General features: G+C 44.0%; 1 protein-coding gene across 1 annotated transcript in view; it reads left to right on the plus strand.

Moving 5' to 3' along the window:
- Positions 1-20,584, plus strand: part of LOC140406643 (low-density lipoprotein receptor-related protein 1B-like) — a 1,956,985-nt gene that overhangs the window by 763,086 nt on the left and 1,173,315 nt on the right. The window contains exon 3 of the mRNA XM_072494650.1: positions 10,446-10,583. Coding sequence (XP_072350751.1) covers positions 10,446-10,583 — 138 coding nt within the window. The remainder of the gene's footprint in view (positions 1-10,445; positions 10,584-20,584) is intronic.

Consider the following 20,584-nt stretch of genomic DNA (forward strand, 5'->3'; position numbering starts at 1 on the left):
ACTCATCTTTTACGCAATACAGTCTCTCTCCAAGCCCAGAACCACTCCATTTTCCCTTTAAGATTAGCCGGAGGGTTAAAATTTTGCCTAAGGGCCCTGCACCTGCCACCGGGAGGAATTGTGGGTCAATAACTCACACGTCTATGCAAATCTGGAGAGGGGTATTTGTGGAAGCTGCTCCAGCATATGACATTGGAGCAGCCAATAGAGATATGTGGAAAAGAGGGCATGTCATGATGGAGGTGCCCATGGACGATTTTTTAAAATTTGCTTAAAGAAAAATTAGCCAGAGCTGCTTGACCGCATTTGGGGAGCAGGAGTCTGCAGCCTTATTTCATATAATCCATAGATTCCTTACAGTGCAAAATGAGTGGTAGTCTGCACATAGTCTGCACCAACCCACTGAAAGAGCACCCCACCCAGGCCCACTTCCCTACCCTATCACATAACCCCACCTAACCAGCACATCTTTGGACAGTAAGGCACAATTTTAGCACAGCCAATCCACCCAATCTGCACATCTTTGGACATTTGTATTTACATGAACATACAAACATACGAATTAGGAGTAAAAGCAAACCACTTACCCCTTCGAGCTTGCTTTGCCATTCAGTAAGATCTCAGAACATTGAACTTAATAGGCCCATTAATTGTCTTAATAGGCGACTACCTCATGCAAGCGGATAGCCATCCATGTTGCCTCCATGTCATGTGAGAGTACCTTTGAGAAATGGGTGTTTATAAATGGGTGCGTATATAGGTATCTGTAGTGAGAGTACCATTAAGAAATGGGTGTTTATTACTGCAGTGATGTCAGAGAGTGGGTGGAGCTGGGCTATCTGTCAGCTTTTTACTTTCATTTTAGGCTGTTTGCTGCAGAGTGTGCTTTAGCTTCGTTTTCAGAACTGGATAGCAGCAGTCACAGTCAGAAGGTGTATTAGACTCTCTCTCTGTAATCTAAAGACTGTAAATCGATCCTGGTGATTTAAAAATGAATAACAGTAGTGACTTTAACCTGATGTGCTTCTGGCAAAAAGTGTTTTAAGTCTTATGGATGTTAAAAGGAAAGCTTAAAGGATTACTTAGTGTTGTATTCTTTGGGGGTTGTATTTGAATTAATGGTTGCTAAGATGTTCACTGTATGTTTTAAAAAGGTTAACTTGAGTTCATAGAATAAACATTATTTTGCTTTAAAAAATACTTTGCCATTTGTGCTGTACCACACCTGTAGAGTGGGCCGTGTGCTCCCCATACCACAATCTATTAAAAGTTGTGGGTCAGGTGAACTCCATGATACACTTTGGGGTTCTCTAAACCCTGGCCCATAACAACTTCAAAAATGATTGGTAAACTGGTAAGCTGGCGAGTGACGGGAAATTGCGGGCCTGTCTTAAAGTTTATGTATGTATATATGAACTGTAGCAAAAGTTGTTCTGGGTCCACACTTCCAACATCGAAACAAACCTGTTGGACTTTAACCGGGTGTTGTAAGACTTCTTACTGTGCTCACCCCAGTCCAACGCCAGAATCTCCACATCATGGCTACCATCGACACCGCAAACTGCCGGCTTAAAGTGGAGAGGATCTCCAGGAAGATCACGCATATAGACACTGACATTAAGTTTCTACAAAGATGCAAGAAAGCAGACAAGATCCCGAAAGGGCTACAGATCACAAACCCACTCAAGTCGACCTACAACACAGACTACGCTGAGACACTCTGCCGTTGCACCTCTCTCACACTCCTCAACCACCTCGTACGCCAGCTCTACAGCAGACGACACAACCTGGAAACCAAGATAGAGGCCATATTCTCAACTTGCGCTCAGGACGCAGCAGACCAGCTGCGGAACAGCGCCAAACAGATGAGACAACAATACTATGCCACCTATATGCATCCCAAGAACAGGAAGCTTGAGAAACTAGGCATCACCACTAACAGCAACCAAGCCACACCCAGTAGCGTAGTAGAAAACAATACAGGGATATCTATTGTCAACTTGTCAGACTACACCCTTCAACCAGACGAAATCGAAGTCCTCAGCAGAGGGTTCAATTACTGCCCTACCACAAAAATGGACCCCATCAGTCTCGCGGCAAACACAGGAATTCATCAGGCGAATGAGGCTCCGGGAATTCTTCCACAGATCCCAAGAGGCCAACAGCGAACCCAAGCAGACTATCAATGATCCGGAACAGCAGACCGAGAGATCTGTGGTGCGGCAACCGAAGAGGAAAGAGTCGAATTGGACCCCTCCGGAAGGCCGCTGCCCTTGACTCGACATGTATGCTCAAGCCATCAGGAGTCGCGTCAATGCCTGATTCACCACACAGGACCTTCAACCGACGTTATACACCAGATACATCAATGACATTTTGTTCCTTTGGACCCACGGCGAAGAATTACTGAAATGACTACACAATGACATCAATAAGTTCCATCCAACCATCAGACTCACCATGGACTTCTCTTCAAAATCAGTTGCATTCTTGGACACACTCGCCTCCATCAAGGACGGTCACCTCAGCACTTCGCTTTACCACAAACCCACGGATAACCTCACGATGCTCCACTTCTCCAGCTTCCACCCTAAACACATTAAAGAAGCCATCCCCTATGGACAAGCTCTCCGTATACACAGGAACTGCTCAGACGAGGAGGAGCGTAACAGACAGCTACAGACGTTGAAAGATGCCCTCGTACGAACGGGATATGGCGCTTGACTCATCGATCGACAGTTCCAATGCGCCACTGCAAAAAACTGCATCGACCTCCTCAGAAGACAAACATGGGACACAACCGACAGAATACCCTTTGTCGTCCAGTATTTTCCCGGAGCGGAGAGACTACGACATCTTCTTCACAGCCTTCAACACGTCATCGATAAAGATGAACATCGTGCCAAGGACATCCCCACACCCCCACTACTTGCCTTCAAACAACCGCGCAACCTCAAACAAACCATTGTTTGCAGCAAAGTACCCAGCCTTCAGAACAGTGACCACGACACCACACAACCCTGCCATGGCAATCTCTGCAAGACGTGCCAGATCATCGACATGGATACCACCATTACACGTGAGAACACCACCCACCAGGTACGCAGTACATACTCGTGCGACTCGGCCAACGTTGTCTACCTCATACGCTGCAAGAAAGGTTGTCCCGAAGCATGGTACATTGGCGAGACCATGCAGACGCTGCGACAACGAATGAATGGACATCGCGCGACAATCACCAGGCAGGAATGTTCCCTTCCAGTCGGGGAACACTTCAGCATTCAAGGGCATTCAGCCTCTGATCTCCGGGTAAGCGTTCGCCAAGGCGGCCTTCAGGACGCACAACAACGCAGAATCGCCGAGCAGAAGCTTATAGCCAAGTTCTCATAATTCCACAAGTGTTTGCCAAGAGACGCTAAATTTCCTTGAAAATCATTGGTCCTCAGGGAGAATGGTGCACAGCACTGCTCGGTTAGTAATGGGTTAATTCACACTGTGGCAACCTTGGCGCACATATTAAAGATGCATTAATGATGCTGTATTCTTGTTCATGACTTGTCCAGATCAATTTTTATTCTTATAGCACTTTGACCTTTTTTTGACAAAAAGCAAAAACTAACTTTTGGAGCAGTTTTGTTTTCTTGCGACATATCTCTCCATCACAATATGGTTTGTGAGGGTGAAGGTGGGGGTGGGGATGGGGAGGACAAGATCATGTTGTGCATCACAGACTAACTGGCAAAGTTATTTGTGAAGGACAAATGACCTTTTGTCAAATCTATATTCCTTTGCGATGTTGCAGGAGTGGTGCGGGAAAGAGGGATTCCATTTCATGGGGCATTGGCATCAGTACTGGGGCAGGAGGGACCTGTACCGTTGGGACGGTCCTCACCTGAACCATTCTGGGACCAGTGTTCTAGCGAATAGGATAAATAGGTTGGTCACAAGGACTTTAAACTAGCAAGTTGGGGGGAAGGGAAGTGTAAAGCTATGGACAGTATAATGGTTAATGGAGATCAAGGCAGCAGGTTACGTGACAGGTTATTATGTAGAGATATGGGTTCAAAGACAAGGAAAATTAGGAGAAAGGGCAAGAGGAAAAATAAATTGCGAAAAGTTACTGATCAAGGTGTTAGGATTCATAACAAAGACATAAAAAATAGCATAAGTGTACTTTACCTGAATGCTCGTAGTATACGAAATAAGGTAAATGAGTTGATGGCGCAAATCATCGTGAATGACTATGATTTAGTGGCCATTACTGAAACATGGTTAAAAGATGGTCACGACTGGGAGTTAACTATCCAAGGGTATCAGACTATACGAAAGGATAGAATGAACAGTAAGGGCGGTGGTGTAGCTTTGTTGTTTAAGGATGGCATCCGGGCAATAGTAAGGGATGATATTGGTGCTATGGAGGACAAGGTTCAATCTATTTGGGTGGAAATCAGGAATAGTAAGGTGAAAAGGTCACTGATAGGAGTAGTCTATAGGCCACCAAATAGTAACAGGATGGTAGGGCAGGCAATAAGCAAAGAAATAACAGATGCATGTAGAAATGGTACAGCGGTTATCATGGGAGATTTTAATCTGGATATCGATTGGTTTAACCAGCTTGGTAAAGGCAGCCTTGAGGAGGAGTTTATAGAATGTGCCTGGGATAATTTCCTGGAACAGTATGTAATGGAACCTACAAGGGAACAAGCGGTCCTAGATCTGGTCCTGTGTAATGAGGCACGATTGATTAATGATCTCATAGTTCGGGATCCTCTTGGAAGGAGCGACCACAATATGGTGGAATTTAAAATACAGTTGGAGGATGACAAGGTAAAATCAAACACTAGTGTTTTGTGCTTAAACAAAGGCGATTACAATGGGATGAGAGAAGAACTAGCTAAGGTAGACTGGGAGCAAAGACTTAATGGTGAAGCAGTTGAGAAACAGTGGAGAACCTTCCGAGCGATCTTTCACAGTGTTCAGAAAAGGTTCATACCAACAAAAAAGAAAGACGGTAGAAAGGGGAAAAATCGACCGTGGATATCTAAGGAGGTGAGGGAGAGTATCAAATTGAAGGAAAAAACATACAAAGTGGCAAAAGTTAGTGGGAGACTAGAGGACTGGGAAGTCTTTAGGGGACAACAGAACGCTACTAAAAAAGCCATAAAGAAGAGTAAGGTAGACTATGAAAGTAAACTGGCTCAGAACATAAAAGCAGATAGTAAAAGCTTCTACAAATATATATGACAAAAAAGAGTGGCTAAGGTAAATATTGGTCCTTTGGAAGATGAGAAGGGAGATTTAATAATAGGAGATGGGGAAATGGCTGAGGAGCTGAACAGGGTTTTTGGGTCAGTCTTCACAGGGGAGGACACAAATAACATGCCAGTGATTGATGGAAATAAGGATATGATAGGTGAGGACCTTGAGATGATTGTAATCACTAAGGATGCAGTATTGGGCAAGCTAATGGGGCTAAAGGTAGACAAGTCTCCTGGCCCTGATGGGATGCATCCCAGAGTGTTAAAAGAGATGGCTAGGGAAAGTGTAAACGCACTAGTGATAATTTATCAAAATTCACTAGACTCTGGGGTGGTCCCAGGGGATTGGAAAGTAGCAAACGTGACACCACTGTTTAAAAAAGGAGGTCGGCAGAAAGCGGGTAAGCTTAGGCCGGTAAGCTTAACTTCGGTTGTAGGGAAAATGCTGGAATCTATCATTAAGGAGGAAATAGCGGGGCACCTGGAGGGAAATTGTCCCATTGGGCAGACGCAGCATGGGTTCACAAAGGGTAGGTCGTGTCTGACTAATTTGGTAGAATTTTTTGAGGACGTTACCAGTGCAGTAGATAACGGGGATCCAATGGATGTGGTATATCTGGATTTCCAGAAAGCTTTTGACAAGGTGCCACACAAAAGGTTGCTGCATAAACTAAAGATGCATGGCATTGAGGGTAAAGTGGTAGCATGGGTAGAGGATTGGTTAACTAACAGAAAGCAGACAGTGGGGATAAATGGGTGTTTCTCTGGTTGGCAACCTGTAACTAGTGGGGTCCCTCAAGGATCAGTGTTGGGCCCGCAGTTGTTCACAATTTACATAGACGATTTGGAGTTGGGGACCAACTGCAATGTGTCAAAGTTTGCAGACGACATTAAGATGAGTGGTAAAGCAAAAAGGGCAGAGGATACCGGAAGTCTGCAGAAGGATTTGGATAGGTTAGGTGAATGGGCTAGGGTCTGGCAGATGGAATTCAATGTTGCCAAGTGTGAGGCTATCCATTTTGGGAGGAATAACAGCAGAATGGATTATTATTTAAACGGTAAGATGTTAAAACATGCTGCTGTGCAGAGGGACCTGGGTGTGCTGGTGCACGAGTCGCAAAAAGTTGGTGTGCAGGTGCAACAGGTGATTAAGAAGGCTAATCAAGTTTTGTCTTTCTTTGCTAGAGGGATGGAGTTCAAGACTAGTGAGGTTATCCTGCAATTGTATAGGGTGTTGGTGAGGCCGCATCTGGAGTATTGTGTTCAGTTTTGGTCTCCTTAACTGAGAAAGGACATATTGGCACAGGAGGGAGTGCAGAGGAGATTCACTAGGTTGATCCCAGAGTTGAGGGGATTAGATTATGATGAGAGGTTGAGTAGACTGGGACTGTACTCATTGGAGTTTAGAAGGATGCGGGGGGATCTCATTGAGACATATAAAATTATGAAGGGAGTAGATAGGATAGATGCGGGCAGGTTGTTTCCACTGGTCGGGGAAAGCAGAACTAGGGGGCATAGCTTCAAAATAAGGGAGGTAGATTTAGGACGGAGTGTAGGAGGAACTTCTTCACCCAAAGGGTTGTGATCTCTGGAATTCCTTGCCCAGTGAAGCAGTTGAGGCTCCTTCTTTAAACGTTTTTAAGAAAAAGATAGATGCCTTTCTAAAGAATAAAGGGATTCGGGGATATGATGTAAGGGCTCGGAGAGGAGCTGAGTCCACAAAGATCAGCCATGATCTCATTAAATGGTGGAGCAGGCTCGAGCGGCCAGATGGCCTACTCCTGTTCCTAGTTCTTATGTTCTTATGTTCAACATGGTCTGGTTTGATTCTAGAATGCCTACGGAAATATATATTTTTTAATGGAAAAAACATGACTGTGTGCCTATGTTTGCACAGACACGCGTTTATTGAGATCCAACTTTGAGCCACATTTGGACATGACAGTTCTGTGGTTGAATGATACAAAACAAAGTCTGCCCGAGCACTTAATTTTAGGTTGTTTTTCATAATTTGAACCCAGTACTATTGCACAGAATATATAATTTAGAAACTGGCCATTCAGCTTTATCAGTCTGCTCCACTCAAGTCTACTGCCATCTTTGCATGTCGAATTCAACCAGCTTATGTCTCTATTCCTTTCTCCCTCATACGCTTATCCAGCTTTTTCTTAAATGCAATCCATCAACCAATCCCCGTGGTAGTGAGTGCACGCTTTCTCACCACTCTTTGGGTCAGGAAATCTCTTCTGAAGTTCCCATTGGATTTCTTGGTGACTATCTTATATTGATACACTTGGAGTATAGTGTTCAATTCTGGTCGCCACACTACCAGAAGGATGTGGAGGCTTTAGAGAGGGTGCAGAAGAGATTTACCAGAATGTTGCCTGGTATGGAGGGCATAAGCTATGAGGAGCGATTGAATAAACTCGGTTTGTTCTCACTGGAACGAAGGAGGTTGAGGGGCGACCTGATAGAGGTATACAAAATTATGAGGGGCATAGACAGAGTGGATAGTCAGAGGCTTTTCCCCAGGGTAGAGGGGTCAATTACTAGGGGGCATAGGTTTAAGGTGAGAGGGGCAAAGTTTAGAGTAGATGTACGAGGCAAGTTTTTTACGCAGAGGGTAGTGGGTGCCTGGAACTCACTACCGGAGGAGGTAGTGGAGGCAGGGACGATAGGGACATTTAAGGGGCATCTTGACAAATATATGAATAGGATGGGAATAGAAGGATACGGACCCAGGAAGTGTAGAAGATTGTAGTTTAGTCGGGCAGTATGGTCGGCACGGGCTTGGAGGGCCGAAGGGCCTGTTCCTGTGCTGTACATTTCTTTGTTCTTTGTTCTTTGTTTGTTGATAGTCTCTAGTTTTGCTTGCCCCACAAGAGAAAATACTCTCTTTGTGTCTACTTTTTCAAATCCTCCTATCATTTTAAGGACCATGTTTGGATCACCCGTCTGCCTTGCCTTTTCAAGAGAAAAGAAACCCAGACTGTTCATCCTTTCTTGATAGGCACTACTTTGCATTTCTCATAATATCATTGTAAATCTCTTTTGCTCCCTTTCCAGTGCCTCTATATCCTTCATTATAAGAAGTCTTACAACACCAGGTTAAAGTCCAACAGGTTTGTTTCGATATCACGAGTGTTCGGAGCACTGCTCCTTCCTCAGGTGAATGAAGAGGTATGTTCCAGAAACATATATATAGACAGATTCAAAGATGCCAGACAATGCTTGGAATGCGAGCATGAGCAGGTGATTAAATCTTTACAGATCCAGAGATGCGGTAACCCCAGGTTAAAGGGGTATGAATTGTGTCAAGCCAGGGCAGTTGGTAGGATTTCGCAGGCCAGATGGTGGGGGATGAATGTAATGCGACATGAATCCCAGGTCCCGGTTGAGGCCGCACTCATGTGTGCGGAACTTGGGTATAAATTTCTGCTCGGCGATTCTGCGTTGTCGCGTGTCCTGAAGGCCGCCTGGGAGACGCTTACCCGGAGATCAGAGGCTGAATGCCCTTGACTGTAAAGATTTAATCACTTGCTAATGCTCGCATTCCACGCATTGTCTGGCATCTTTGAATCTGTCTATATATATATGTTTCTGGAACATACCTCTTCATTCACCTGAGGAAGGAGCAGCACTCCAAAAGCTAATGATATCGAAACAAACCTGTTGGACTTTAACCTGGTGTTGTAAGACTTCTTACTGTGCTCACCCCAGTCCAACGCCAGCATCTCCAGATCATCCTTCATTATGACATGCAACCAGAATTGTATGCTATCGAACAGAATTGTACACAGGAGGAAATGGGAAAGGCTAGTTTTGTCACAGTGAGAAACTGCAGTTGGAGAGGGTATTAATTCTGACCCGAATAAGTCTAAAAATAATTATACAGGGCTGCAATATTTTACAAATTGGGAGCACACATCATCGTAAATGTGTTTGTTACAAGGAACGGAACATGCTAATCATATGATTTCTAGAGAAAGTAACCATGCCTACTCTCTTTACAGTCAATGGTTTCCAAGGATCTCTGATCAATAATTATATTTGAAGACCATTTTATTAAGTGGGAACAGAGTTGATATGTTGAAAGTACATGGCGAACAGGGTAGAGAGCAGCATGAATAATCTGTTGCAATGGATATTTGAGTGAATTGGCTTCAGTTTTCTGGTCCCTTCCAAGAGTTCATTGCATAAACTGGATTTTAAATTTGAGCTGTTCACACAGGGTCGTAACAGCTCGCATCTGTAATTAACTTATTAATTTGAGAACTGCATAATTCCTGTGCACATTTTTCTTATTTATGTGAACTATTCATTACTTTGCTTCTCTGTTGGCAGCTGTGCGACAGTTAAATTTCTCATATTGTTTTTAATGTGGAAATAGGCCAGGATGAGAAGTTTGTCACAGTTGACATTCTTTCCTCTCTGGTTAACGCTGGAGCGTGTCATGTATATTAATATTCAAAACTTATCTTGGTAGGTTTCTCCTCTCATCTTGCAGCTGACCTCCCAGGGTCCGACATTAACTTTCTCTACAATATCTTGCCACGCCTGACAAACCACACTTCACTATGTCTTACATAGCTATGTTTCCTTACTTTCTGAATCACAGCCTCAAGAGCTTGACCATTAAGGCAGCACTTTCTTCTGCCTTATTGCTGCACAGAATTGCCCAAAAGTTTATCATGCACTATTTTAGTGCCTTAAGTGGCCGCTTAGCACTTTCAACAAGTACTGGGACAGGATTATTACAACTAATATTTCTTTATTGCCGTCTCTATGTGATTGATATAGCACATACCAACTCACACTAATTAGAGTAAAACTGTGAATTCAGGAGTGCACTTTGTAACATTGAAACAGCATAAGTCTTTAGTTAACCATCTATGTTTTATTGGTGGGCTGTAATTATATATTAAAATATTTTTATTATACTATCTGCAAAACGCAGTTGAATCTGAAGAGTATCATTATTTGTCACGATCAGTCACTTATAACAATAAAACTCTTCATTCCTGCTGGTCGCTTGGGTTCTTGCCACATGTTGATATAACTAGCAGAAGCATGACTATGGAATATAGTTTAGGTAGCAGATGTATTGTAACTTACGCATTGAAAACATGAAATGCAGTTCTGTTTTATGGCTTTTTACAAAAAATATTTTTTGTTTCCCTCCACTAGGTACTGGACACCTAGAATTTACATGTCCTGTGAATCATTTTGACTGCATTGGGACAAGACGATGTATTCACATGAGCAAGCTCTGCAATGGCATAAATGACTGTCTGGATGGACTTGATGAAGGATCTCACTGTCGAGGTAAAGTTGCATTAAAATCCTGTTGTACCCTTTGAGACCACATTTAATGCCTGGATGGCACAATCAAGCACGTTTAAACAAATTTATATGTTACTGTGCATTTGTTTTATTAAATGTGATCATTTGAATTGTATGAAGCCACTTATAATTGAACTTATGAACATTCCTGGATCTCTCACGAGCTGCCCTTCAAATTTGCCTTTCCAATAGAAGACACAGGATGACATTTTTGATGTTGGACGGCCAGTGGAATTTTTTTTTCCTGCCCAGATATGAGAAAGGTTTAAGCCCCAAATTTAACCCTGCCACAGGCTGGCATTTCGATATTCCCAATGCACTCCCATGAGTTGTGCTCTCCCAAATATACCAGCAACTAGTGTAAGGCTACCGATTTTCATTTTGGGTCATTTGAGATGCTCAAGGCTGGTGACTTTTGGGTGATTGAACCTGTCGTGGTTCAGATGTAGAATGCTGTCCTATGACTGGTGCTGGGGTACTGTGCCCTGGATGGCTTGCTGGCAAGATGGAAAATATTGACTGCAAGAGTGGTGAAGGAGCAGACACTCTGACAATCGCAGAGGACAAAGAAAGAAGGAGTTTTAAAATTCAGTAACCGAAAAGAGGACAGGAAAAAAAAAAGGAAGGTCTGTGATAGGGTAGAAGGTAAGGGAGAATAAATGGCAGGAGTTATGACAGTTATTACGACCCCGGACCAGACCCCAACAGTTGCTAAGATACCAGACTAAAACCACAATATTTCATTAAATTTGTTCCTGTGCTGTACTTTTCTTTGTTCTTTAGTGACGTTTAAGGGCATCTTGACAAATACATGTATAGGATGGGAATAGAGAGATACAGACCCCGGAAGTGTAGAAGATTTTAGATTAGACGGGCAGCATGGTCGGCGCAGGCTTGGAGGGCCGAAGGGCCTGTTCCTGTGCTGTACTTTTCTTTGTTCTTTGTAGGACTGTGAGGAAAGGATACTTTGTTCCAGGAGTGATTCTATGCATAAAGAGGGATATAGTTCATTGAAACAAACTTTATTATTAACAGTCTTAAAACTAAATTTAACATCATGAAAAAAGCTTATAATTAATAATTAAACAATTCTTAACAATGACAATTAAACACTAACTCAAACAAAACCCATCTCAGGTCACATCCACTTTTAAATACTGTTATCCAACCCAGGAATACTTGCTGTAAGAACTGGATGGGATAAACTGCTTTGAGAGAGAGAGATCCTTCAGGAAACAGCTTGAAGATCCTTGCCTGTGTCAAACTCCTGTTCATTCTGCCAGCCTTTTTAGAAACTGCTGTTCTGTTCACAGGCAAAATCTTTTTAACTGAACTGTTTTGAGAGAAACTGCTAGCCTCACCACAGACAGATCAAAACTGAACTCAAACTCAACACCTGACTGCTTCAGCCTCTGGCTACTCCCATTAACTACATCATTTTATTAAAGCTAAATACAGTGGGCTGGATTCTCCATTTGGGAGACTAAGTGTTGACGCTCGTGGAGCATGTGTAGTCTTTCATAACCGAAAAATCGGCCTGAAACCCTCACTGATTCTGGTACCAGTGAGGGGCTAGCAACATCGCTGACAGAAACCCCCGCCCCCTGTGCTGGAAATGGCCGGAGAATGGCCGAGTTCTGGGCCGCGCATGGCTGACAACCTGCACCAGTCACGCCGTACAACATGGCGCCAATCGTGTGCGAACCCAACCTGCCATCCGTGACCCCAGAGCCCATATGATGCTTTCATTATCCCTTGTAGCCAAAGTGTCTGCTTGCCTTGTAACCCAGGATTTTAAAAAACAATATTTTCAGCAGTCATACACCCTTACTGCACGAAATACATATAATAAAATATATATTGTTATGGGAGAGCCGTTTTCAGAACCCCAAAATGTATCATGGAGTTCAACCAACCTCCCCCTTTAATGTATTTGTTGCTTTTCCGAGCACACGGCTTGTTCTCCAGGGGTGGGATTACAATTATAGACACGTGGGTTTTTAAACACAAAACAATGTTTATTCCATGAACTCAACTTAACCCTTTTAAATAAACATTGGATCTCTTAACACCCACTTACTTCAAAGATAACCCTGAAAATATTACAACACTAAATAATCCATCAGTTATTCCTTTCAACATCCAAGAAATACTTAACACCTTTAAACAGAAACACATCAGGTTAAAGGCATTACTTTTATGAGTTTAAATCACCCAAATGATCCAGAGATAGTCTTTCATGGCGGAGATCACAGCAGATCCAGCTCACTGCAAACACAGACACTCCCAAGCTCTTTTCAAACTGAAGCTAAAAAACTGCAAAATGGCTGATCTAAAGCCCAGCTCCACCCACACTCTGACATCACTGCATTTCTTAAAGGTACATTGCTTAAACATCCATTTCTTAATGGCACTCTCACATGACAATGTCTGAAATTTCGACATTCATCACACAGTGAAGTCCCTGCTGTTATGCTTGTAAGCACACCCAGTTCTGATGAAGGGTCATCACATTGAAATTGTTTTTTATACATTTAGAGTACCCAATTATATTTTTTCTAATTAATGGGCAATTTAGCGTGTCCAATCCACCTAACCTGCACATCTTTGGGTTGTGGGGGTGAGACCCATGCAGACGTCTGAGGATCCTGGGATTATATTCATTGGAGTTTAGGAGGTTGAGGGGAGATCTAATAGAAACTTACAAGATAATGAATGGCTTGGATAGGGTGGACGTAGGGAAGTTGTTTCCATTAGCAGGGGAGACTAGGACCCGGGGGCACAGCCTTAGAATAAAAGGGAGTCACTTTAGAACAGAGATGAGGAGAAATCTCTTCAGCCAGAGAGTGGTGGGTCTGTGGAATTCATTGCCACAGAGGGCGGTGGAGGCCGGGACGTTGAGTGTCTTTAAGACAGAAGTTGATAAATTCTTGATTTCTCAAGGAATTAAGGGCTATGGAGAGAGAGCGGGTAAATGGAGTTTAAATCAGCCATGATTGAATGGTGGAGTGGACTCGATGGGCCGAATGGCCTTACTTCCGCTCCTATGTCTTATGGTCTTATGTGCAAACTCCACAACGACAGTGACCCAGGGCTGGGATCGAACCCGAGTCCTCAGCGGCATAGGCAGCAGTACTAATCATTGTGCCACCTTGCCACCCATCGCTTTGAAATGTTAACTGTTTCTTCCTAGACGCAGTAAAATTTGCTGGGCATTTCAAGTAGTTTCTGTTTTTATTTGAAATTTTGAGCAGCCACTGTACATTGCTCCTTTGTCTTTCACACCCTCAGTATATTCCGTCTTCCAATCTTTGTATATTCCAATCTTTGGATTGGACCATGGGCATGCTTATTTTTTTCTAACAGTGCAAAGAATCACAGAAACCAAATTTGCACTGAACGCAATTTGCACTTTAAGTTCAAGATTACAAAACAATTTTGTAAAAGAGTGATTTTAGATTTTTTTTGTTGCATAGAGAGATACCCCACCAAACCTTTTCATCTCTGCACTCACCAGGACAAATTTGCAAGAATACCAATTCTCAAATGAGAGCAACAATTTGCCCTGAATAAGAAAAAGGTGCTGATTGATTGACAAGTGGACTCTGATTGGTAGAGGCATCACTGTGGAGAATGGATTGGATTGGATGTTGTTTATCACGTGTACCGAGGTACAGTGAAAAGTATTTTTCTGCGAGCACCTCAACAGATCATTAAGGGCATGAAAAGAAAAGGAAATGAAAGAAAATACATAATAGGGCAACACAAGGTACACAATGTAACTACATAACACTGACATCGGATGAAGCATCCAGGGTGTAGTGTTAATGAGGTCAGTCCTTAAGAGGGTCGTTTAGGAGTCTCATAACAGTGGAGAAGAAGCTGTTTTTGAGTCTGTTCACGCGTGTTCTCAGACTTTTGTACCTCCTGTCCGATGGAAGATGTTGGAAGAGTGAGTAAGCCGGGTGGGAGGGGTCTTTGATTATGCTGCCCGCTTTCCCCAGGCAGCGGGAGGTGTAGATAGAGTCAATGGATGGGAGGCAGATTTGTGTGATGGACTGGGCTGTGTTCACGACCCTCTGAAGTTTCTTGCGGACTTGGGCCGAGCAGTTGCCATACCAGGCTGTGATGCAGCCAGATACGATGCTTTCTATGGTGCAGGAAGCAGTTAAATGACAAGCTTTTGTTTTAGTTCAAATCAGGCAGTTGACACTGAATAGTCATGACATTGCCATGAGGTTTGAACCAGAGAATAGCTGTCCCCAAGTTTCTGTTCATTAAAAAAAGGCACAATGTGTGGATATGTTCTTTTTGGACAGGGCTCTGTGTGTGTTAGATGCAGTTTCTGGCATGAGTACGTGAACCACATTGCAAGCCCAATTGATAATCTTAAATTTATTGCCAGTGCAAATTTACGCCCAGCAAGTGTTTCCAATCATGAACACATAGGGGGCGATTCTCCAAACGAAGTTTTTGCGCCGTCGTGAACGCCGTTGCGTTTCACGACGGCACGAAACGGGCATGGGGACGCCCGATTCTGTCCCCCACAGAGGGCCAGCACAGCGCTGGAGCGGTTCACGCTGCTCCAGCCTCCCTTCCGGTCGCCAAATGGGCGCCGCGCCAACCCGCGCATGCGCAGTTGGGCCGCGCCAAACACGCAAGCGCGGGGAACTTCTTCAGCGCGCCGGTCCCATCACAACATGGCGTGGGAATTCAGGGGCCGGCCGCGCAACAAAGTAGGCCTGGGGAGGGCGAGGCCGGCCCGCCGATCGGTGGGCCCCGATCGCGGGCCAGACCCCATCGGAGGCCCCCCCCACCCCCCCCAGTGAAGGAGCGCTTTTCCCCGCCCCACAGGCCGCCCCCCGACCCTTTGTGCAGAGTTCCCGCCGGCAGCGACCAGGGGTTAACGGTGCCGGCTGGACTCTGTCGTATCCGCGCGGCCGCTCGGCCCATTCGCGCCGGAGAATCGGCCCGCGACCAACGCCGCGTCAAAGGCGTTGGTGCAAATTGCGGCGATTCTCCGCACCTCGAAGAATCGTGCGTCGGCATCGGGGCATCGTGGCGCGGTTGCGGCGATTCTCCAGCCCGGCGCGGGGCTCGGAGAATCGCCCACTATGTTCTGAGTTTTGTCAGCATGTGTTGGTGAAGTACAGTCACTATTTTGCCTGTTGCTAACAGCCAAAGGAACATCCTGAAATCCATATATCGCAATTCTCATTTATGGGCTAGACAGAAAGTCCTTTTGGCGTGATGTGGTGTATGAATTTCAGTGCCAATGCGATGCCAGGTACATTGGCCATCTGTCCCAACGACTTGTAGATTATCCAAAATGGCAGGTTTCTTTGGCTGTTTGCACCAGGAAAGGTAGCTCATTTTGTATGCTGGAAGGCCCTGACATTTTCAGACAAAAAGAACATGTCCACTCATTGTGCCGTTTTTAACTAAAGAAAAGCTGGGGATATAGCCATTCCCTAGTTCATTCCCCATGGCAATGTCTCGGCCAAGAGCTGAGCTGCCTGTTTTTACTTTAAATAACAGCTTAGCAGTTAACTGGTCCCTGGTCCATTCCCCATTACAATGCCGGGCAGCACGGTGGCGCAGTGGGTTAGCCCTGCTGCCTCACGGCGCCAAGGTCCCAGGTTCGATCCCGCCTCTGGGTCACTGTCCGTGTGGAGTTTGCACATTCTCCCCATGTTTGCGTGGGTTTTGCACCCACAACACAAAGATGTGCAGGGTAGGTGGATTGGCCTCGATAAATTGCCCCTTAATTGGAAAAAATGAATTGGGTTCTCTAATTTTAAAAAAATTATTTTTAAAAAACTACAATACCATCACCAATCAGAGATCACTTGCCAACCAAGCAGCACCCTCTGCCCATGCAGTGTAAATTATTGTTCTGCTTTGATATCTGGTATTCTTCCAAATCTGTCCTGATGAGTGCAAAATGAAAAGCTTTGACAACATGTTCCTTTCACAACAATACTCAATTTCTGAAACAAATAACTATAGATACTAGATTCACTGATAAGAGAGATTGCAGACAATGTAGCATACATAGCCACAGAACATTCCTCCAAGCAAGCTTTGGTAAACCTCACAGCCTTTTTCTTTTTGTTGCAACATCATAATGTACTTGACCAGCACCGCTTTACTCTGGGTTTCCATTTTGTCATCTGCAAAATAAGAACAGTTCAATGTTTTCTCTGGCTGTTATGTCAGAAAACTGGAGAGCATCAAAGGATTAAATCATCGGAAGTAATTAAATGGATTTTCCAGACTCTGCAGGTTGCCTGTCTTTGATTTGGGGCAGCACGGTAGCCTTGTGGATAGCACAATTGCTTCACAGCTCCAGGGTCCCAGGTTCGATTCCGGCTTGGGTCACTGTCTGTGCGGAGTCTGCACATCCTCCCCGTGTGTGCGTGGGTTTCCTCCGGGTGCTCCGGTTTCCTCCCACAGTCCAAAGATGTGCGGGTTAGGTGATAAATTGCCCTTAGTGTCCAAAATTGCCCTTAGTGTTGGGTGGGGTTACTGGGTTATGGGGATGGGGCGGAGGTGTTGACCTTGGGTGGGGTGCTCTTTCCAAGAGCCGGTGCAGACTCGATGGGCCAAATGGCCTCCTTCTGCACTGTAAATTCTATGATTTAGCCTTTTGCAGTTCCAAACTTTATAGAGTACACTATGCAATTTTAAGAAAGAACGTACAGTATCCAATTTGATGTTCCTCGTGATTACATTCTTGTTATTCAGCTTGCTTTCCAAAACTCTTTGTGCTGCTTGTCAAAGTCAACTTCCTAGCTTCCCATGAACCGAATCTTAATCTTATGTATGAAATATATAGGATTGCAGAAGTAGCATGGGATTCTGTTACACACCCTTGATCTCTCCAAATAGGTATGAAAACACCGAACTGATCAACCATGCTGCTGAAGATAAACAAAAATGCAAACTAATTGTCATAGTTAAATTGGTCAGGTGTAAGCATAATTTAGCAGGTAAATATAATGCAATACATGACAGCATCTTTTCCAAAACAATGAAGTATCAAAACCTCATAGTTCTTTTAACAAACTGTTGGATTGGAGACCATGATAATAAGCTTTGCATGAGGTTTGCTGCTCAGAGAAGCCTTACCGACCCCTAACTGAATAGTAGCATAGCGAATAGAAAATCCCCCAACTAATGCTCTGAGGAAACGGGTTCAAGTCCCACCATGGCAGCTGGTGGAATTTAAATTCAATTAATAAATTTGGAACGTAAAGCTAGTCTCAGTAATTGGTGATTGTGACAACTATCATCATTTGTTGTAAAAGCCGATCTAGTTCATGAATGTCCTTTAGGGGAGAAAATCTGCCATCCTTAACTTGTCTGGCCCACATGCATCTCTAGACAAACAGCAATGTGATTGATTCTGAACTGCCCTCTGTTCAAGGGAAATCGGGGATGAGCAACAAATGTTGGCCTCGCCAGCGACAGCCACATCACATGAAAGAATAAAGAAAAAAAATGAATTACAACAGCCTGACTATAGTCTCTTATTTGATGCCCAGTCTGGCTGAATGAAAGGTGGAAAATGCATCCTTCGCAACAAGTTAATGGCGTCCAACCGGAGGGACCTGACCAATGACAAAGCGATTGAGCAGCTACAAAGAATTTCAAGAAACAGTAACATGCCCAGACAGAATTTCACTTTGTCACATTCAGATCCAGAAATTGGCATGCATTCCACTTGTCTGCAAGTGCTCAGGTATAACACAAAGAGAATATTAAGCATGGCTTCATTGTAATAATTTCACTGTCATGGCCAAACTATAGCGTATATCAAACAAAACAGATTTTTCTCAGAATCAAGTGTGGACAGATTAACCGTGTGTTTGTACAGTATGATCAGCTTGTAAATAGCTGTGAGTTTATGCTTCAGGGTTTTCCAACTGAAATTATGGCTTCAATTGAGAGGAGCCAAATACAAACATATTTATTTTCTCAATGCCTTGCTACCACTGACATTTCATTGAGCAATTTGGCAAAGAAATTATAAACATGCCCATCAAGATGAATGAGTTTAAGTGACTGGCGGCCTAATAGTTACATGATCATTTGGCTTGGTGTCAAGAATTTAATCATTTGAACTATGAGACAGTGCTATGTATGTTAAAGGTAATGGAATAGTCAACATTCATGAAAGGTAAGTTACTGAACAATTCATTTTAAAAAGTCCCTGAACAAGCTGAGTAACTCCAATAAATATCCAAGTTAATGCAGTTTCATCTGGAGATTGTCAGCCCTAAGTGTGTTGCAACTAAATTTTCTACTTTAATGTTACATACACAAGAAATTCATTAGGTAACAAAACTGGACTTCCCTTAAGGTTGTAGTTTGCCAAGACTATTACACTGGGGCCCATAAACTATTGCCAACCACAATAAACTGAATGCGGACCATGCACAAAGAAGCTAAAGAGCAGTCAATCCGAACAGGAGAAAGAATTCCAGGACCTGCTTAGCACTGCTTGTGTTTAAGATGTGTAATGGAAAGGCCTCTTTGATATAATCATTAATTTTAAAGTGTTGAGCCCAATGTACCACAGGGCATTGGAGAAATAGAAGGTGGTCTGCACATAAACCAAATTTGGCCACCTGCCAAAATATTTATAGTCTGAGTAATGTAAACTAGCAAAGCCTTCCATTAACCTAATTATACATTCAGGTCTATTGACTGCCATATGCTAAAATTACCAGATTTCAGAAACCTTTTCCACTATGGATTTTCAGGCTTCTTGCTGTGGAAGCATTAATCTGTTACAATGAATTCTGCAATTTCGATGGCACATCGTAATCAACAGGGACTAATATTCAACCGCATCAACAACAACCATTTACATGTAGAGTGCCTTTAACATGGTAAAACATCCCAAGGGATTTCACAAGAGTGTTAACAGGCAACTTGCGACATCGAGCCACTTAATAGAACATAGAACAATACAGCGCAGTACAGGCCCTTCGGCCCACGATGTTGCACCGAAACAAAAGCCATCTAACCTACACTATACCATTATCATCCATATGTTTATCCAATAAACTTTTAAATGCCCTCAATGTTGGCGAGTTCACTACTGTAGCAGGTAGGGCATTCCACGGCCTCACTACTCTTTGCGTAAAGAACCTACCTCTGACCTCTGTCCTATATCTATTACCCCTCAGTTTAAAGTTATGTCCCCTCGTGCCAGCCATTTCCATCCGCGGGAGAAGGCTCTCACTGTCCACCCTATCCAACCCCCTAATCATTTTGTATGCCTCTATTAAGTCTCCTCTTAACCTTCTTCTCTCCACGAAAACAACCTCAAGCCCATCAGCCTTTCCTCATAAGATTTTCCCACCATACCAGGCAACATCCTGGTAAATCTCCTCTGCACCCGCTCCAAAGCCTCCACGTCCTTCCTATAATGCGGTGACCAGAACTGTACGCAATAATCCAATTGCGGCCGTACCAGAGTTCTGTACAGCTGCAACATGACCTCCTGACTCCGGAACTCAATCCCTCTACCAATAAAGGCCAACACTCCATAGGCCTTCTTCACAACCCTATCAACCTGAGTGGCAACTTTCAGGGATCTATGTACATGGACACCGAGATCCCTCTGCTCATCCACACTTTCAAGAACTTTTCCATTAGCCAAATATTCCACATTCCTGTTATTCCTTCCAAAGTGAATCACCCCCAACTGGAGCTCCTCACAGACCGCATGGTTCGGTTGGAGCAGCAATTGGATGCACTTAGGAGCATGCAGGTGGCGGAAAGCGTCATAGATCGCAGTTATGTAAATGTGGTCACACCCAAGGTGCAGGCAGAGAAATGGGTGACCACCAGAAAGGGCAGGCAGTCAGTGCAGGAATCCCCTGTGGTTGTCCCCCTCTCGAACAGATATACCCCTTTGGATACTGTCGGGGGGGATAGCCTATCAGGGGAAAACAGCAGCAGCCAGAGCA

The sequence above is a fragment of the Scyliorhinus torazame genome, chromosome 2, assembly GCF_047496885.1.
Source record: "Scyliorhinus torazame isolate Kashiwa2021f chromosome 2, sScyTor2.1, whole genome shotgun sequence".
Classification (NCBI taxonomy): domain Eukaryota; kingdom Metazoa; phylum Chordata; class Chondrichthyes; order Carcharhiniformes; family Scyliorhinidae; genus Scyliorhinus; species Scyliorhinus torazame.